The sequence below is a fragment of the Melanerpes formicivorus genome, unplaced genomic scaffold, assembly GCF_026170545.1.
Source record: "Melanerpes formicivorus ecotype bairdi unplaced genomic scaffold, bMelFor1.0.p_v2 SCAF_49, whole genome shotgun sequence".
Taxonomy (NCBI): Eukaryota; Metazoa; Chordata; class Aves; order Piciformes; family Picidae; genus Melanerpes; species Melanerpes formicivorus.
The window spans coordinates 2,560,971-2,576,881 of record NW_027142401.1 but is presented as its reverse complement, the minus strand read 5'-3'; the positions used below and the strand labels follow the sequence as shown (position 1 = coordinate 2,576,881).

Below are 15,911 nucleotides of genomic sequence, written 5' to 3'. Positions count from 1 at the left end.
CAAAAAAGCAGCCCTTCCAACGAGGATGAAAACCACCCACACTACACAACAGACAAAATTCTTCCTAAGTTCTCAGGGAAATACAAACCTTATCACTCCTTGTCTGCTGTGCTTGTTTGCATCAAAAGCACAATGCACTTACTCTGAAAAACTGAACGAGTCAACCTCCATATGGTCAACAAAACCAGCTAATGGGAAAGACAAATACAAAGCAATGCAACTGCTCTTAATTTTATGAAGTCAGGATTGATGAAGATATAAACTGAACTGAGCAACTGCGGTAACAACGTGAAGCCATTACAGAACTGAAATCAAAATGCCGTCTCTGGTGAGGAAGCTGTAAAAGCCCACTCTTATACAAACAATAAAAACTGAATAACATGTCAGAAAGCCAGAGGGAAGAGTTTAAAGAGCCATGGGCAAGAATTTACCCCTTTTACAGCCTATTAAGCAAACCAGTATTGCTTGCTGGTGGTTTAAATTGGTTTTCTTTTTTTTGAGTCAACTCGTCTGCTTTGACTTGCCTCAAAACTTGATTCAGCATGTGTAAGAACCAGAGTTTTCTGACATTCATGTGGAAAACTAATGAAAACATTGGAATAAAAAGCATTTACTCTAATTCTCCACTTTGTTACACCTACACATGAATGAGGACATAGCTGTTCTTAGAGACAAAAGTGAGATTCTGGAATGGGTTGCCCGGGGAGGTCGTGGATGCCTCCTCCCTGGGGATGTTCAAGGCCAGGCTGGATGAGGCCTTGAGCAGCAGAGTCTAGTTGAGAGGAATCCCTGCCCATGGTGAGGAGGTTGGAGTAGATGGTCTCTAAGGTCCCTTCCAACCTAAGCCATCCTGTGACTCTATGAATCTATTACATTATACATAAATTACATTATATATAAAATTATATTACATTACATATAAAATTATGTTATGTATAAAACTATCTAAATTAAAGTTTCTATTCCCTAATGTGTTGTATGAGTTGGAAAGATATTGTGACCTTCCACAGCCAAACCTCAGCAAAACTTCGAAGAAATAAATGATTACACCGTTTTTCTCTATCACCTCTGTGCTCCAGGGGACCCAGGGCACCAACCACTATAACCATTCTGTGAGAAAAGGGCACAAATAATTCCTTGAATATATAAAGGCCTAATGACCTATGTTAAATTACAACATTTAGATACACTGAAGCGTATTACCAATTACCAATTGCCAATGCAATTACCAATACCCACCAAAACAAAAGGAAGTCCACCAAGGTAAAGCCACACCTCTTTAACTTCATGGGTGTACTGCCCTTATATACAAGGCTTAATGTGAAATTCTACCTTATCAAAAACTTCCATACCACTGTCATTTTTCACCTCATTGCTTAAAACCCTGGGAATAAAACACCCTCCTGCTTTGGCCCTCCTGCTTTGTTCCTCGCACATGCAACATACCAAGCACTGCATTTAAGAAAATGGACATAAATCACTATTTGCTCCAGCTGTCAGATAAGCTAAGCCACAAGAACTCTCCTGTTCTACTCCTTATGTGAAAAATCATTAAAACTTCCATCAAAACTCTGTTGATTTGCTCCCTTCCACCACTCACCACAGACAGCAGCAGGAAGCTTCTATGGTCTTTAATAATTTGGGTGCAATAGTGTTATGGCTGACTTAGCACATGCCTTCAGATTTGAGTTTTATGTGTCAAAAGATTTATGTTCTTAACTTGACATCATGGAAGATACCACTGCACAGCCTAAATACTACATTTAACTATTTGCAGAATATTTGGGCTTGCAGATAAATGAGTAACTGTGCCTACCATGTATGACTGCAGCCAAGAAATGACTGTGTTAAGGAAAAGACACAAGGCGCTGCCTGATTGTTAAAGGGCTCCTTTCATTTCTGTAGTCATCACTGTGCTGTAATAGTGATGGTGATGGTTCTGCTTTGAAATCAGGATCTACACCCCAGAATCCAGTAGTACACATTAAAGAGATCAGGCAGCCTGGTAGAGTTCTACATTCAAGAGAAATTATTCTATAAGCATAGTATTTAGTGGCTTCACTTCAGTGCATTATTGCCACCAAAGTGCAGAGAGGAAGGAATGTCAGAGGGAACCGAGGCCTGCCTGTGCACATGAATCAGTCTGCACTCCAAAAAGAATGAGAGCAGTAGAACACACTACCATTTTGAGACTGTATCAATGTATGTACCTCGTATCACACAAAAAAAGTGGAGCAAGCAGTCCCACTGAATCACAGAATTTCTGGTTGGAAAAGGTCTCTGGACTGGCAACACTAGGTAAGGCCAGCTAAGGCTTTATCCAGTACAATCCAGACAAGTGCCAGGGATGGAGATCCCATGGACTCTTGGGTAGGATGTTCCAGTGCTGCAACACCCTCGTGGTGAAGAGCAACAGCAATTATTACATTATTCCTGGAACTGTAAGGATTGTTTTGTCTCTTTTAGCATTTTGTTCCTCACGTTGATGATGTCGGCTACTGACAATTGCTTCTGCTGCAGTACGTCAGACAGTTAATAAACCATCACAATTTATCAGATCTCATGTCAGCTTCTAATTAAATAAAGCAATCATGAAGGCAAACTATTTTATTGTATTAGCTTTACTAAAAAGATTCAATACAGCAGTAGGTACAATGAAAATACTTTCTACCAGTAACTTCACCAGTTTTTGGCATGAGTGCCTTCCCTTCAAGACTACTGTTGTATTTATAAATCCTTTTTGTAACTTACCTTAAAAGTAATACAATTATGATGCTAAACATGTTAAAATTAATTCATAGTGCTTTTGATCACCACAACTGACAGAACAGTTTCTTCCTATGTTAGAAAGACAGCTAAAAGAAATTTTGACAAGCATTTTAAAATACAATTTACTCAAAGCTACCAAACTTAGCTAACTTCAGGTCCCTGAAACAGCCAAGCAACACACACATACCTGCAATTGGAATATTCTGTGAGACTGACAGCTGTACATCTCCAGTCCCAGGGGGCATGTCAATTACTAAATAGTCCAGCTGACCCCAGTCAACCTAGAAGAGGACAATAAAAATGTATGTTGGAGATTTGAAGTGTTTTCCTTGAAGGTGGCTTGTGTTTGATTGCAGTCCTCCTTTCCTACAGTGTAAAACAAGTAAACCAAAGACACCTCAAAAGAATGATGCTGAGATGTCTGATAGTCACTCTGTCAATATAGGACCAGGCCATTGTTTTTCTAAGAGATGCAATCTTTTTAGATCACTCAAAACTTTGAGTGCAACCTTCCTATTAACTTTATAAGTCTTATTGAATTCTTTCCTGGAGACTTTCACTTTGCAGCTGCTGAATCACAGATTAGAAGCAAACGTTAGATGAACTTCCAGGGTTTGTGCAACAAATGTAGTTTAGGATTTGTTTACAGTAATTTAAAACAAAATTTAGCTGCTTCTTACAACCCCTTTGAAGCCACACATAGATCCTTAGCAATTTTTTTGTTTGTTATTGCAGCTAGAGCTCTCGATACTGAGTTTTTTTCTAGGGAGAAGAGCTGTTGGGAGGATAAAATCCCAACAGATTTGTTAAATGAAAATCACCAGGTATAATCACACAGACTTACAATGTACATAAGACATCACACAATTAAAAAAGCTTACTGGTTGCTAGGCAACAAATGAAAATGACCATGCAAGATGTTAGCCTCCAGTATGAGGATGCTGTGATTGTTTACATTGCTTAGGACAGATTTTCAGGAGAGCCAAATAACTCTCTCTAGACCACTGTGTACTGATAAAAATGTTCTCTCCATGAGAACAGAAATAGTCCTATACAATGCAAAGCCATGCTGTACTTCACCCAAACATTTCCCAACAGTTTAACTTCCAGGAGATCACTGATTCGGGTCTGACATGGTGCAGATTAGTACCAGTGCACTTTTGCTAGCCAGCAGAAGTGGTATTTTGGTGTCTGCAGTAGAGAAGCTTTTAGAAATCATAACCATATTAAAGACTCACAAATGTCTTCTCCTCACTTTTCTGTCCACACAGACATAATGCAGTCATATGGTATGTTTCTGATTTTTACAACATATGTAAGATGCAACAGCAAGAACTGCTTTAATACCAGAAAATGCCAAACAAGGGCAGGATGCTATTTTCTCTTTCATTTTACACATTCCCCCAGCATCGTTTCACCAGTAAAAGCAACTGACATTTTGCTAGTTCCCCAGTTGTTGTCCTGGAGTGTTAGATCCTGTCAAGGGAACAATCATTCATTTTCATTCAGCTGCTGTATGGATGATCATTTTCCAGGGAAAGACGTGTGATGTGAAATCCAGATCACTGATCCAGTGTAGCACTCAGTGAGAAATGGAATTTTTCAGAGCAGACTGATGAAGATGGAGGATTTCAGAGCCCTTGTGGGAAAAGGAGGATGGCGAAGGTTAGTTGCAAATGTTACCTTCAGACTTCTAAATTAGGGACTCTCAGGCACACCTCCCTTTCTTCATTTCCTATACAAAGGCTGCAGGAGCACTAAAAAAATGTCTAAGACAGTCCAGCTAAACAGGAAATGCTACTTATGTTAACCACAGCAGACACTGAACTTCTTCACCTTTAATATTAATCTCTGCTATATCTAATATCTCTATGACTTTATACTATCTGTATTTTGTCCACAAAAAGCACATATACTTAGCAGATTTCTGAAAGTGGTTAGCATTTGTAATCACACTGAGACTACACAAAGAAAAAATTACATCTATGTGCAGAGTTGTATGTATTGAAATAGAAGCATAGGGTAGAGAAGCCAATTGATCTGGAAAACAGATTAAAAATCAGGTTTTTACTTTGTTTTTCTCAACCCATCTTGCTCAGTTAGAGAACAAGATAAAAGCCAGTATTGAGGAATGTCTCCTTTCCAGACAAAACTAGCTTGCTCACTTAGTATCATAGTATCAGTCAGGGTTGGAAGGGACCACAAGGATCACCTATTTCCAACCCCCCTGCCATGGGCAGGGACATTTGAAGGCATGAACCTTACATTTCTGTTCCTGAATTATTAACCATTATTAAGGCACCAAGCTGAAATGATACAAATCTTACAAAGTAGTTTACAATGTGAGTAAAGTCAAGTCACAAATCTGCAACTAAACACATAGATCCTCTACAAATAGCTACATGGCTACATCTCACTATGCCAAACCAAATCTTTTGAAACAGTGTGGTATAGGAATTTTTATGCTCTAAAAAGGATTACCTCAAAAATACCTTTCTTCCCCTCTATCTTCATAAATGCTGATCCTGGCATAAGTTCAGATTTACATATCCACTAATCATATTCTCCTTCCTTAAGTACTTCTACAGAAGCTATGAATGAACTCTTTATTTTTTTCCCCCACAGGTTTTGCAGCAAGATGCAGTTCAGAAACACATTTATGAGTGGCAGAGCACTACTAGCAGCAGTGACAGTTTTCAGGCTCTTTCTCTACCAAAACCCCTTGGTTCTTGGAACAAACTTGGACATTGAGTAGTTTTCAACCCCTTTGTCCATGAGCTCAAATTCAAGTCCATTCATGTACAGTACTGCCTCGTGGCCTAATACAAAACAATCCAAGTCTCTTACCAGAGGAAATTTGAATGAAAAAACCTCAAACCAAATCCCAAACAAACAAGCAACTAATTTTTGTTGCACAGCTGAAAGCTATCTGGTTTGGTATATACTTGCTGGCCATATCTTTAAGATAGCTCATTCCAAGGTGACTTTCTGGGCCTTTCTTTGCACTCTTAAGCAGAGGTTCTGCTCCTCCAGTCTCTTCAAGAACTGACCTCCTTCATCAAGCTTGACATGATCTTCCCATCTAGCAAGTTATTACAGTTCCCCAAAGAACTAGATTTATCCAGACCTATTCCACTACTATGCAAAACACTTAACAGAGAAGACCTCAAACACCAGTGTGCAAATCCCTCTCACAGAATCATAGAATGGCTTAGGTTGAAAGAGACCTTAGAAATCATCAATTTCAACCTCCCTACTATGGGCAGGGATGCCTGTCAGCTACACTCAGCTGCTAAGGCCTCATCCAACCTGGCCTTGAACACCCCCAGAGAGGAGACATCCACAACCTCCCTGGGCAAACCATTCCAGAGTGTCACCACCCTTGCAGTGAAGAACTTCTTCCTAAGACACAGTCTAAACCTACTTTTCCTATCACTAGACACCCTTATGCAAAAGCCCCTCTCCAGCATGCAGTTTTGTGGGGAAACCACAGTTGCTGCCATTCCAAGCAGAGGTAGCAGCCTTGGTGAAAATACCTCCATGTAAAACCTTCAGTGTAAAAGAATACTTTTATGACCAGTTTATTGCTTAAAAAATACACAAAACAATTGTTTCTCAAGAAGCTAATTGCAGAATTCAGAACATGCAATAGAACAGGAGAATGGGTAGAGAAATTGGAGAGCACCAGAGCTTTCTGCCTCAAAACAGTGACCCCATAACAACAAAAAGAATTCCCCACATGCACTTTTTTTGATTGTCCTCTGAGCAATAATTTTTATTAATGTTACAAACCTCTTAAAATAGAAGTTAATAATGGAATCTTAAGCACATGGTGTATTTCATGGTAAATATCATTGCTAGGCAACAGGAAAATATACTCTGTTAACACATAGTGCAATTAAATTATGATGTTTTACTCAATTTATGGCACTGAAACCATCTCATTTCATGTATTTCCTTCAAATTCATGGACTGAAAAATAAAGAAATGAGCTGGGTTTTATCAAATTAATTGCACTCCATTACAATACTTATAAATCTGACCACAGAAATATGGAAAAGCTACATCATAATATCATAGAATCAGTCAGGGTTGGAAGGGACCACAAGGATCATCTAGTTCCAACCCCCGGGCCATGGGCAGGGACATCCCACACTACATCAGCCTGGCCACAGCCTCATCCAGCCTGGTCTTAAACACCTCCAGGGACAGCGCCCCAACCACCTCCCTGGACAACCCATTCCAGGGCTTCACCACTCTCGTGGTGAAGAACTTCCTCCTCACCTCCAGCCTGAATCTCCCCACCTCCAGCTTCATTCCATTCCCCCTAGTCCTAGCACTACCTGATAGCCTGATAAGTCCTTCCCCAGCCTTCCTGTAGGTCCCCTTCAGATACTGGAAGGCCACAATTAGGTCACCTCGGAGCCTTCTCTTCTGCAGACTGAACAGCCCCAACTCTTTCAGTCTGTCCTCATAGGAGAGGTGCTACAGCCCTCTGATCATCCTTGTGGCCCTTCTCTGGACACGCTCCAGCACATCCATATCCCTCTTGTAACAGAGGCTCCAGAACTGGACACATCCCATCAGGGACAGAGAAGATATGTTGCTGCTATGCAGAGTGGGAGGAAGACAGTTCAAGAGAGACAGGGATCTGCTGGAGAGAATCCAACAGAGAGATATGAGGATGATGGTGGGAATGGAACACCACAAAAGAAGAGAATTTCAGGGACTGGAAGGGACCTTGAAAAATCATCCAGTCCAACCCCCCCCGCCAGAGCAGGATCACCTACACCAGATTACACAGGAATGCATCCAGGCAAGTTTTGAATATCTCCCGAGAGGGAGACTCCACAACCTCCCTGGGCAGCCTGTTTCATCCCTCCAATGAAGAAAGACTGAGAGAACTGAGGTTGTTTAGTCTGGAGAAGAGAAGGCTGATCAACATCTATAAATATCTGAGGGGTGGGTGTCAAGAGGAAGGTGCCAGTCCCTTCTCGGTGGTGCCCAGTGATAGCACAAGGAGCAATGGGTACAAGCTAGAACACAGGAGATTCCACCTCAACACAAGGAGACACTGGAACTGACTGTCCTGAGAGGTTGTGGAATCTCCCTCTCTGGAGACTTTGAAAACCCACCTGGATGTGTTCCTGTAAGGCCTGCTCTACATGATCCTGCTTGGGCAGGGGGTTTGGACTTGATCTCTGGAGGTCCCTTCCAACCCCTAACATTCTGTGATTCTGTGACACGGCCGTAATTGCTGAGAAGATCTGAGCTAGTCTTTTTGTCCAGCAGTGAGCAGTGTCCTTTAGACATATGGATATAGAATAGAATAGAATAGAATAGAATAGAATAGAATAGAATAGAATAGAATAGAATAGAATAGAATGGACAAGGTTGGAAGAGACCTTCAAGATCATCGTGTCCAACCTATCATCCAACACCACCCAACCAACTAAACCATGCAACCAAGCACCCTATCAAGTCTCCTCCTAAACACCTCCAATGATGGTGACTCCACCACCTCCCCGGGCAGCCCATTCCAATGGGCCATCACTCTCTCTGTGTAAAACTTCCGCCTAACCTCCAGCCTAAACCTCCCCTGGTGCAGCCTGAGACTGTGTCCTCTTGTTCTGGTGCTGGCTGCCTTTGCTCAGACTCAGGTTGGGGAACTCTGTATCTCACTTCTTTCTATTCTGCAAGCAGATGATGAACATTGTGGAGTTTAGTTGTTCCTCTATTACCCTCCCACAGGAATAGAGAAGCAGTATGACAGTCTTTATTAAACAAATTCTTGAATGTAATTGGGAAGGTATAATCATTTGTTCTAGAAGTGTACACATTATTTAGCAGAAGAAGAAATTCCAGGTGTGATACTAAGTTTCAACAAAGGAGGCAAAAAAAGGGGAAAGACATTTTAAATTGAATTTAGAATTGGAACATATAATCAGAGGAGTGACTTTCTGAAATCTACTATTGCCGTTCATTCAACAATATTAAAATGGGGCATATAATCAGGCTGTGATATAAACACTCATTTGAATGCAAATCTTGTTTATATGCAACAATTTACCAAATCAAGACCTCTAGTCCTCATGTTCTCAATCAGTTCTGAAAAATGTCTATATGCAAATGTGGTTGCACACAAGTAAATGAGCTCAGATTAACAGCACATTACAGTAAACGAGTTCCCGTAGCAAGCAATAAGGGGACAGTGGTTACAAAAGCTTGCCTTGCAGCATCTGAAATCTGTCAGCACCTTTGCATGTACAGAAGTGTTAATCCCTGCCCCTCTAATATACATGGTGTGTAAAACATTTCAGACCATAGAAATGTAATTGCACTTTCCTTAAGTATAGCATTCATCTCTCTTCAAAAAGGTTTCACTTGACATTTATTGTTCAGCAACGTAATTAAGTACCATGTGCTTCTGTGTATTTTCTCTTGCTCAGAAACACCACAAATGCTCCTGTGCAAATTACTCCAATCAATCACTCTGCTTATGGGACGATTCATAATCAAAAGACCAGATATGCATTTTGAGTAAGGGCTCCAAGCCGCAAGTTAAAGCCCAGGTAGAGCACAGAGATGGCACTGCTGCTCAGGAGTGAAGCCTGAGTGTCACCAGTGCGTCAGGCAGCAATGACAGAGTATTAGCACAGTGGAGGGGTTGCTGCTTGGGGTTTTAAAGTAACCCTAGTGTTCAGTAAGTAACACAAGATATTATTTATTTGTTCTTATTAAGAAGAATACATGCAGAGTTTCAATCAACCAGCACTGCAGGTGCAGGCTTGGCAGCAGCCAGTCAAACTCTGAATACCAGTACCAAGAGCTGCATCGCAGCCAGCCTATGGTCTGCTCCTGACATACCCCTCTTGCCCCTAACTGCTTTGCTGTATATATTAATGATTTAATACAGGCAAACAGGTGAACAAAATTAAGGTTAAAAAATGCTGTCAAATGTTTGTAGGAGATAAAACAAATATTTTTAAAGATTTCCTTGAAAAATTACTTCAAGATTCTGCTGAAACATAAATGGACATCAGGAACAGAGACAGGAGTTTCATGATTTAAGCAAAGAGATCATTTAGGAATACATAGTGAAATAATGGCATTTTCCTTGGAATTATTTATTTATTTTCACAAATACTTGATAAAGACAAGAAACCATTGCCCACACATAAACCAGAAGATTTTCAGTCCCTATGGAAACAGCTACTTATACCATAGCAGGATTGTGCCACAGTGTTTAATACAACACAACACCTTCTGCAAAAAGACAACTGCCCCTTTGAGTTAGAACAGGCTGCCCAGGGGGGATGCAGAGTCTCCCTTTCTGGATATATTCAAAACCCACCTGGATGCATTCCTGTAAAGCCTGCTCTAGATGATCCTGCTTTGGAAGGGGATTGGACATCCAGGCCTGCATCAGGAACAGTGTGGCCAGCAGGAGCAGGGAGGTCATTCTGCCCCTGCACACTGCACTGGTTAGGCCACACCTCGAGTCCTGTGTCCAGTTCTGGGCTCCTCAGTTTAGGAAGGAGGTTGACTTGCTGGAGCGAGTCCAGAGAAGGGCAACAAAGCTGGGGAGGGGCTTGGAACATAAGCCCTAGGAGGAGAGGCTGAGGGAGCAGGGGTTGCTTAGCCTGGAGAAGAGGAGACTCAGGGCAGACCTTATTGCTCTTTACAACTATCTGAAGGGAGGTTGTAAACAGGCAGAGGTTGGTCTCTTCTCCCAGGCAGGTGTTGGATGATAGGTTGGATGCGATGATCTTGAAGGTCTCTTCCCACCTGGTCTACTCTATTCTATTCTCTTCTATTCTATTCTAATCTATTCTATTCTATTCTAGTTCTATTCTATTCTATTCCTCTGCAGATGTTGGACTGGATGATCATTCAAGGTCCTTTCCAACCCCTAACACACTGTGATTCTGTGACTTGTCCTCCCGATGCTTAACTCGTCTCAAAGCCTTGCAATCTAACACCACAAAAACCAGATGCACTACTACAGTTCAAATTCCCTTCAAGGCATTTCTGAGGAGCCTCTTCTGCCAAGTTCAGAAAGAACCTGAGGTGAAACATGAAAACAGTTTGCTCCAAAGATTTCCATAAAGAGAAGGAAATTCTCCTATTCTTTCTCAGTACAGAGTAACTTTTAGAAGTGCTTAGGAAGAAAGTCAGAGTCCTGTTCAAAAACCCAAACACAGACTGGTCTCCTCCTCCTCGATGGCTTTTAGTAATGTAAAAAACTGAGGGCAAAGAGAGAAGCCTGCAGTTTCTGTCATCTTCACTTACATAACCTACAAAACTAAACTCCCAGAAGATGGCAATAAAGAGAACAGAATAGACTAGAATAGACTAGAATAAAATTAATCAGGTTGGAAAAGACCTTCCAGATCATCAAGTCCAACCTATCACCCAACACTATATCTCATCAACTAAACCATGGCACCAAGTGCCTCATCCAGTCTCCTCCTGAACACCTCCAGTGATGATGACTCCACCACCTCCCTGGGCAGCCCATTCCAATGGGCAATCACTCTCTCTGTATAGAACTTCTTCCTAACATCCAACCTAAACCTCCCCTGGTGCAGCCTGAGACTGTGTCCTCTTGTTCTGGTGCTGGCTGCCTGGGAGAAGAGACCAACCCCCACCTGGCTACAACCTCCCTTCAGGTAGTTGTAGACAGCACTAAGATCTCCCCTGAGCCTCCTCTTCTCCGCTAAGCAACCCCAGCTCCCTCAGCCTCTCCTCATAGGGCTGTGCTCCAGACCCCTCCCCAGCTTTGTTGCCCTTCTCTGGACACATTCCAGCAAGTCAACATCTTTCCTAAATTGAGAGGCCCAGAACTGGACAAGTACTCAAGGTGTGGGCTAACCAGTATTAAAGCAGTATTATCAAGACCCAGTTTAAGCTCAATTTACGTATGCTGTCTAGTCAGGCCACATCCCTGGAGATATTAAAGGTCAGACTCGGCAAAGACTCTGAGCGACCAGATCCAATGGAAGATGTCCCTGCTCATTGCAGGGGGGTTGGACTAGATGACCTTTGGAAGTCCCTTCCAATCCAAACCATTCTATGATTCTATTCTACAATTCTATGTAGAATGCTAAACTGAGCCCAAAAGATAATAAATCTCAATATAGGTCTTGATGTTTTGTTACTCGGTCTCAGAGTAAGTAGCCTTGATGTGAAACATCAATTTTCACTAATAAAGTATCATTTGTTTATAAATAAACTGGTCTTCACAAATATGGACAGACACACATCCTCCAAAGTTTCTGCACTTAAAATTCACAAGCATATCCTCCCCAGGCACTGCATCCAAAAAAGTGTCCCCTTACTAATGAAACTGGCATTGCAGAGTCTCCTTGAACTGCCAAGAAGCACAACAATCAATACTCCCAACAAGAAGTAGCAACAGGGCTGCACAAATCAGAACATTTCCATTCTACAGTTAGATTCAGAAGGAAAACAGAGTCTGAAAAAAAAAAGAATGTAAGCAACATGCAAGAGTGAGCAGACCAGATCAATGACCTGCTGGAATTCTTAACCGTGGGACTGTCACTGTGCAGTTGATACAAGCTCTCTAATAAAAGAACTGCCTTTAGGGTCAGAAAGGAGCAAGAAAAGCTGCATACAGGCAAAATTGTACACATTTTGCAGTTGCACACATTTCCATAACTTAAAGATGTGCTGAGTGTCTTACTCCTAGAGCAGTGAAAGCATTTAGTATGACTTAGCCAAGAGATAACCCTTGAAAGCATCGCACAGAGACTGCCAGAAGAATTGCTGTTCCCATAGAATCATGCTTTAGCATTCACCAGTGCCCTCAGTTATGAATCTGCAACAACAAATTAGAAGGCCTTCTTGGATTTTAAACCTTCTGGGCTGCCCAGGAAGGTGGTGGAGTCACCATCATTGGAGGTGTTCAGGAGGAGACTTGATGGGGTGCTTGGTGCCATGGTTTAATTGATTAGGTGGGTTGGATTGGTTGATGGGTTGGATGTGATGATCTTGAAGGTCTCTTCCAACCTGATCTATTCTATTCTATTCTATTCTATTCTATTCTATTCTATTCTATTCTATTCTATTCTAAATAGTTTGGTGAAGGTGCTGATACCATGAGTTTCAGGAACATTCTGTGATCACTGCAAAGCAAGGGACAGCCTTCATATTTTCACCTCCTTTCCCAGATTTTTATTCAAGTTCAATTCTTAATGGTTTTTATACATCTAGCAGAAAAAGTACTTCAAATGGGCACCCACTTTAGCTGAATAACAAAGAGAGTTGTATTCCAAAGGCATCATTCCACTGGGAGAACATATTCCTCCTTTTAAAAATACTGTTGGATGGAGGAAAACACCGCAAGAGAAGAAACATCCACTGCAGCTTCATAAATAGCAGGGAGAAGCGGGGGTTGCACAATTACTTTACGTTTGTGTCAATCACTTGGTATGTGAGAAATAATCACTTTCTACAAAGAGCACTGGTACAAAACCAGCTGCTATTCTTGGATATCTGCAGTTATTTTCTGAGAGCAAAAGAGAAATGGGAGGATGGTGTGAGGGAAGGATCAGTCTGTCAGCTTCCAACCGTCAGGATGCAAGTTGGATGGTTAAAAAAAAACAACACCCAAACTCTGTGAAGCTTAACATATCTTATTCTTCACAGTAGCACAGTAGCACAGTATAACTGAGGTCGGAAATGACCTCGAGGATCATCGAGTCCAACCTATCAACACAGACCCCATGACTAGACCATGGCACCAAGTGCCACGTCCAATCTCCCCTTGAACACCTCCAGGGATGGTGACTCCACCACCTCCCTGGGCAGCACATTCCAATGACGAATGACTTGCTCGGTGAAGAACTTCCTCCTCACCTTGACTCTAAACCTCCCCTGGCACAGCTTGAGACTGTGTCCTCTTGTTCTGGTGCTGGTTGCCTGGGAGAAGAGACCAACCCCTTCCTGGCTACAACCACCTTTCAGGTAGTTGTAGAGGGCAATAAGGTCACCCCTGAGCCTCCTCTTCTCCAGGCTAAGCAACCCCAGCTCCCTCAGCCTCTCCTCATAGGGCTTGTGTTCAAGGCCTCTCCCCAGCCTTGTTGCCCTTCTCTGGACACATTCAAGTGTTTCGATGTCCTTCTTAAACTGAGGGGCCCAGAACTGGACACAGTACTCAAGGTGCAGCCTAACCAAAACAGAGTACAGGGGCAGAATGACTTCCCTGCTCCTGCTGGCCACACTATTCCTAATGCCGGCCATTCTAAAAAGCTGTTTGGATATTAATATTAATAGTTGATTTGCCAAGTAAAAAGAGTGTGTAACATTAAATGCATCCATGCTTGGGTGGGGGAGATTCCAGTTTTTTGGTTTGGTTTCTTTTTATCAATAAGATGGCAAAGAAATGCTGCAAGATTAGAACAAACCTGCATGCTTAAAAAAGCAGCTTGGGTGAGCTCCACCCACACACTCAGAAGCAATCCTAAAAATTCTCCTAAAGATCTTGAGTACTCCTAAATTCTCCTAAAGATCTTGAGTACTCAGGAAGGGAAATAGTCAAAATCTCCACTGAGCACCACGTTTGAACCAGAAGCTCATTTGGAATCCATTAGTTACACACCGCTTTGTGGGAACGAAGCAAGTCTTACAGGCCAGCTCTGTCAGGTATGCTCCACATGCACCTGCCCAGGGTAACACGAAGTCCAACACAATCAAATTTCTTGCATAGCACTGGCCAACTCTCCTTTCACACATCTGCTCCTGGCCCCAGGAATCCCTTGCTGTAGGGCAGAAGGTTTTGACTGCTTTATGTGATTTTAGGGCACTCTCCTGGGTAGTGGGAAACACTGGTTTGGATGCTAAACTGAGAAAGTAACTGAACTTGCAGCTCCCACGTCCTGCATGCAAGGTTATGGAAACTTTCAGGGCTGTTGTTACAAACAAAACATAAGTTAAAAGAAAGGTCTAGGCATCCAACAGATGACATTCCATTTTGGCTCTAAATCTGCTCCACAGAGCTGTCTGACACAGGCTACAATTTGGCGCTGAAATCCAGGACAGAGGGAGAAAGTAAGACTCATCCCATAAGCTTTTCCTAAGAACCCTCTTGCTCAACATCCTCAGCATGGTTCACTTCCAGACAGCGAACGCACCAACTTTGACCTACTATTAATTTCCACTTACTTCACACCAAGCTTTGCATTCCTGCATGATGGGCACCTGCCTCTCAGGCAGTGCAATAGTCAGCACAGCAATACCCATGCCTCTTTTTGCATCTAATCTACAGCAGCTTGAAAGAAAGAACAACCTCTTTGACTGGTGGAAAAGAACAGGGAATGTAGGAGAGTGGCATTAGGTGTCTAGCATTTGTTGAAGAGCGTCATGTAAATAAAGGAAGTTTCATCTAGAAAAGAAAACAAATAGTGCCTTCTCTTTTCCTAGTTCCTTGACCACCAGCATTCCTGTTGGGTAAACACTTAAAAGCATGCTTAAGACACTACCTCTTTCCAAGAAGGAAGCTGGATGCCATTGAGGCACAAAGTTCTGAACTTTGTTGAAGAGAAACATTAAACCTCAAAAATCTCCTGTAAAAACTCCAGGGTAGTTTGCCCTGCCATTTTGAGACATCAGAGTGTCTGACATTTTTCTCCTGCCCAGTCAACAAACTCAGCAAAACAGTTGCATGTTTTGCATTTGGCTTGTTTTATGCAAAGGAGAGCAAACACATGCATACCTGTGTAATCTGTGAGAGATGAGACTACTGGAAGCAGAGCAAAGAAAACAGTCTCACAGCCTATTCCCACTGCAGCAGAAGCTGCACAGTCATAACCATGACAGCTGAGGAACCAGGCCAAGAAATGTTTGCTGTAAACACATTCTCACTACGTTGTTAAGCTTCCCCCCCTTTTTACTCCTCAAAGACAGAAAATATCCATTTACTACAAGCACTTCCAGTTCAGCAGTAAGTTGTTGGCTAATGTTTTTGTTTTCTTCTGGCTTTCCTAACACTTCTGTCTACGTCTGTCAATCGCTTTCAGAGACTATAATCCCTTTTCATATCAGCTGCTAACATGAGCCAATGAAGCAACAGGGATCTGTAGAGATCCTGCTTCCTTCATTACGGGAGGAAAGGCAACAGA

General features: G+C 42.1%; 1 protein-coding gene across 10 annotated transcripts in view; it reads right to left on the bottom strand.

Annotated features, from left to right (window-relative positions):
• The window catches only part of NUBPL (NUBP iron-sulfur cluster assembly factor, mitochondrial), a 133,591-nt gene that overhangs the window by 67,493 nt on the left and 50,187 nt on the right, over positions 1 to 15,911 (bottom strand). For all 10 annotated transcript variants that reach the window (XR_010989976.1, XM_068160339.1, XM_068160337.1 and 7 more), the window contains one exon: positions 2,957 to 3,050. Coding sequence is in view for 9 of the 10 variants with exons in the window: in XM_068160339.1 (XP_068016440.1) it covers positions 2,957 to 3,050 (94 nt within the window). In the remaining variant the exon portion in view is untranslated. The remainder of the gene's footprint in view (positions 1 to 2,956; positions 3,051 to 15,911) is intronic.